Raw genomic sequence first — 2,890 nt, 5'->3', positions numbered from 1 at the left:
CAGATAAACTTCCCGTGAATTCCGCTGGCTTAGTTAGTTTAATAACAGGGTAGGAGCATTGCTGCAATAAGGTTGATACTACTGTATTACTCTTCGGATGTAGACGGAGGTTCCGCTTTACAAAATTAGTCGCGCGTGATGAAGAAATCAAAGGATGGAGTTTTGAGAAGTAAAACCTTACAGAATGTGTGTCATTCGTCAATGTCTATTTTGATCAACCGTATGCTCGCAATGGTGTCATTCTGTACCTCGTAGTCATTTCAGTTCGAAGAACTAGCATTCAACTTAACGTACGTGTATCTCTTCCGGTCTCATCTTTCAAATCACGCTTAGATACATTTTCCATTTTCCTTCAATTTAAGGCCTGAATTGTCGGTGTAATTTTGAAATGCAGGGGCCCACCCGAGGGGACATTGGATCACTGTCATAAAACCCCTGCACATGCAGAACATCAGGACACTATTGAATGAGGCGAGGAAGCCACTTCGCAAGCACCAAGAGCCAGGAGGGGCCGTCTATGGCGCCCGGGATACTGTATCCCGGGCTCGTAAACACTTTCATCTCATCCTGAACATCTTCATTCTGTTGCAGATCCATATAAACGCTCATAAAATTGCCTTCTGGAGTAAAATGTTCGTTTTCTATGACAGAAGGAACACATCGCTCGCTTCTTCTTCTTTGAATACACATGCGATTGCAATCGACTCGGTATGCTGCGCCATAAATTGCTCTGGAGATCTTTCGTTCAACCAATCTATGATACAAAGAGGCAGTGTGTATACATAGCCATATACAGCTAAGTGCCAATCGGAAACAACCCCAGACATAAAAGCTGCGGGCAAAACCTTCACCAGAGACTCTCACACCCGGCCGGAAGCTACATTAGTACGGGGCCAAAAAAGACTCAGACCTACACTCCACGTACTAATAAAATCACTGGGATGCGATCAACCATCATGACGAAATCCTGATCATATACAATGGATATCGTATTCGTATATGTCTACAATGAGGACTACTGTAATTGATAAGCCCTGATCATCTCACCTTCTAAAATTAGGGATAACTCCACAGGCTCTCTCCACCATCTGAGTCCTCCGGCGAGTCGTTCTCTGAGGCCATCTGAGTCCTCGGTGGGCTCACCAGCATTCCTTCCGCCATGTCGTCCAGCAGTTTCGGCATGTTCAAGAGCTCGTCTTCATCCATAAACTCTTGACCCGGCTCTTGGCTAATCTCACTGGCACTCTCGGGCCGACCCACTGGATCCTCCTTCCCCTCAGCTTCCGTTCTCGCCCCCCTGGATGCTGCCGCACTAGCTGCTGCCGAGCGTATGTCGGCTGCCGACACGGAATTTGGAACTGGGTAATTGGGAACATCATGGGGGAAGTTCAGGGCGGCGTCGGAGCCTTTCAGAGCCAGCGCGGCCACGTCAAAGGCGGCGGCGGCCATCTCGGGATTCGGGTATGTCCCAAGCCAAATGCGGGTGGTCTTGCGGGGCTCGCGGATCTCGGAGACCCACTTCCCGCTGCGGGACCGGACTCCACGGTAAAGCGGGTGCCTCCCTGTGGATTGAGCCAGCGGCGACGACCCGCTCGGAGAAAGCATCGGTCTAGGCGAGGAACCGCCCCGATCACCGGTGGTGGCCAATGAAGAAGAAGAAGAAGAAGAAGAAGAAGAAGAAGAAGAAGAATTATGCGGTGGTTGGTCAGGGATTTGGATCGCTGGGGCTGGTGGCGGTGGCGGTGGCGGATTTGGTTGGGGCTCACCGGGTGGCTGATTGGCCATGGATGCAGGCCAAAGGACGGGGCGTAGCAGCATGAAAATATGCTTAAAAGATCTCCGACTTCAAACAGTAAGGAAAGAGAAGGGATATATATGTTTTGGGGGTGAGTGGAGAGCGTGGCGAATTCGCGGGTGGGGCTCCTGATGCGTGACGAGCGGACGACACATCTTTTTTTTTTTTTGCGAGGAGTTTAATGTTGACGTTCTGGCCGTGGGCGGGGCAGGAGGAAGGAAGGGAACGTGATGGGAAGGAGAGGCAAACGAAGAGCACACGCATCGAGCGCAGGCCGAAAGGCTTTTGAGAGTGATGGGATGGAGCCTGGCTGTGATCTATCTGGCGATGGTCCCCAGTTTTGACCTTTGAAAGGGTCCGAAGCTCGAATTGAATCTCGAACGTCCCCGTCAGTCCTCGCAGTTCCCCCACCCCCAGGCCCAGTTTTCTGTCGCTTTCCATCTCTTTCTCTTCCATGTTAAGGGAGAGATAATTTTGGCGGACGGTACCTTGAACAGGCCGGGGGACCAATACTGCTTCTCCCACGTGCTGAAATGAGGGCCACGACGGCTATACTCCGTTCGCGCGCCCGGTCCGCGTGAGCCCGGATCAGGGCAAATGAGGCGGGCCAAGTGGGGGACCTGCCACATGCGACGCCTGCGATATTTGGGAGCGCTCTGAAATGATATCTGAGAAAAGGCGAAGTCCCGTTGTGAATAGGGCCTCTATGCATGAATTTATCCAAATCGTTTGATCGGTCGGTCGGTCGTCCGCAAGACCCACCTAATTTCAAAGTTCATGGTCTCAGCCAATCCACATGGCCTCGAGTCTAACCAAGTATTCGCCATGCGAAAAGTAACATTTTTATGTACATAAATCAATAACATTTGTATTGTCCAAAAAAAAAAAAAAAATCAATAACATTTGTACTTATGCAATACTGTCTTCACTTCTCCATCCCAACTGGTGTTATCTCTTTTAGGGGCGTTCATACCTCAGTCCAAAATCTGAGAAGTTTCCCTCCTTTGATTCGGCCTAGAAAAAACTGAAAAGAGAAAGCACCTAATCCGAGAAGTTTCCTGAACATCTTACAAAATATTTTCCGACTGCCTTTGC

The 2,890-nt window shown here is 50.0% G+C and overlaps 1 protein-coding gene across 1 annotated transcript; it reads right to left on the bottom strand.

Annotated features, from left to right (window-relative positions):
- Nucleotides 1-351: 351 nt before the first annotated feature.
- LOC104415512 (ethylene-responsive transcription factor ERF027) lies at nt 352-1,940 on the bottom strand. Its single transcript, XM_010026834.3, has one exon. The coding sequence runs from the start codon at nt 1,816-1,818 to the stop codon at nt 1,057-1,059; it is 762 nt and encodes a 253-aa protein (XP_010025136.3). The 5' UTR covers nt 1,819-1,940; the 3' UTR covers nt 352-1,056.
- Nucleotides 1,941-2,890: the final 950 nt, after the last annotated feature.

The sequence above is a fragment of the Eucalyptus grandis genome, chromosome 1 (assembly GCF_016545825.1).
Source record: "Eucalyptus grandis isolate ANBG69807.140 chromosome 1, ASM1654582v1, whole genome shotgun sequence".
Classification (NCBI taxonomy): Eukaryota; Viridiplantae; Streptophyta; class Magnoliopsida; order Myrtales; family Myrtaceae; genus Eucalyptus; species Eucalyptus grandis.
This window is presented reverse-complemented; position numbering and strand designations above follow the sequence as displayed.

What these genes read in the sequence shown, in the direction of transcription:
- LOC104415512 (XM_010026834.3), bottom strand. Translation starts at nt 1,818, where the DNA reads ATGCTGCTACGCCCCGTCCTTTGGCCTGCATCCATGGCCAATCAGCCA.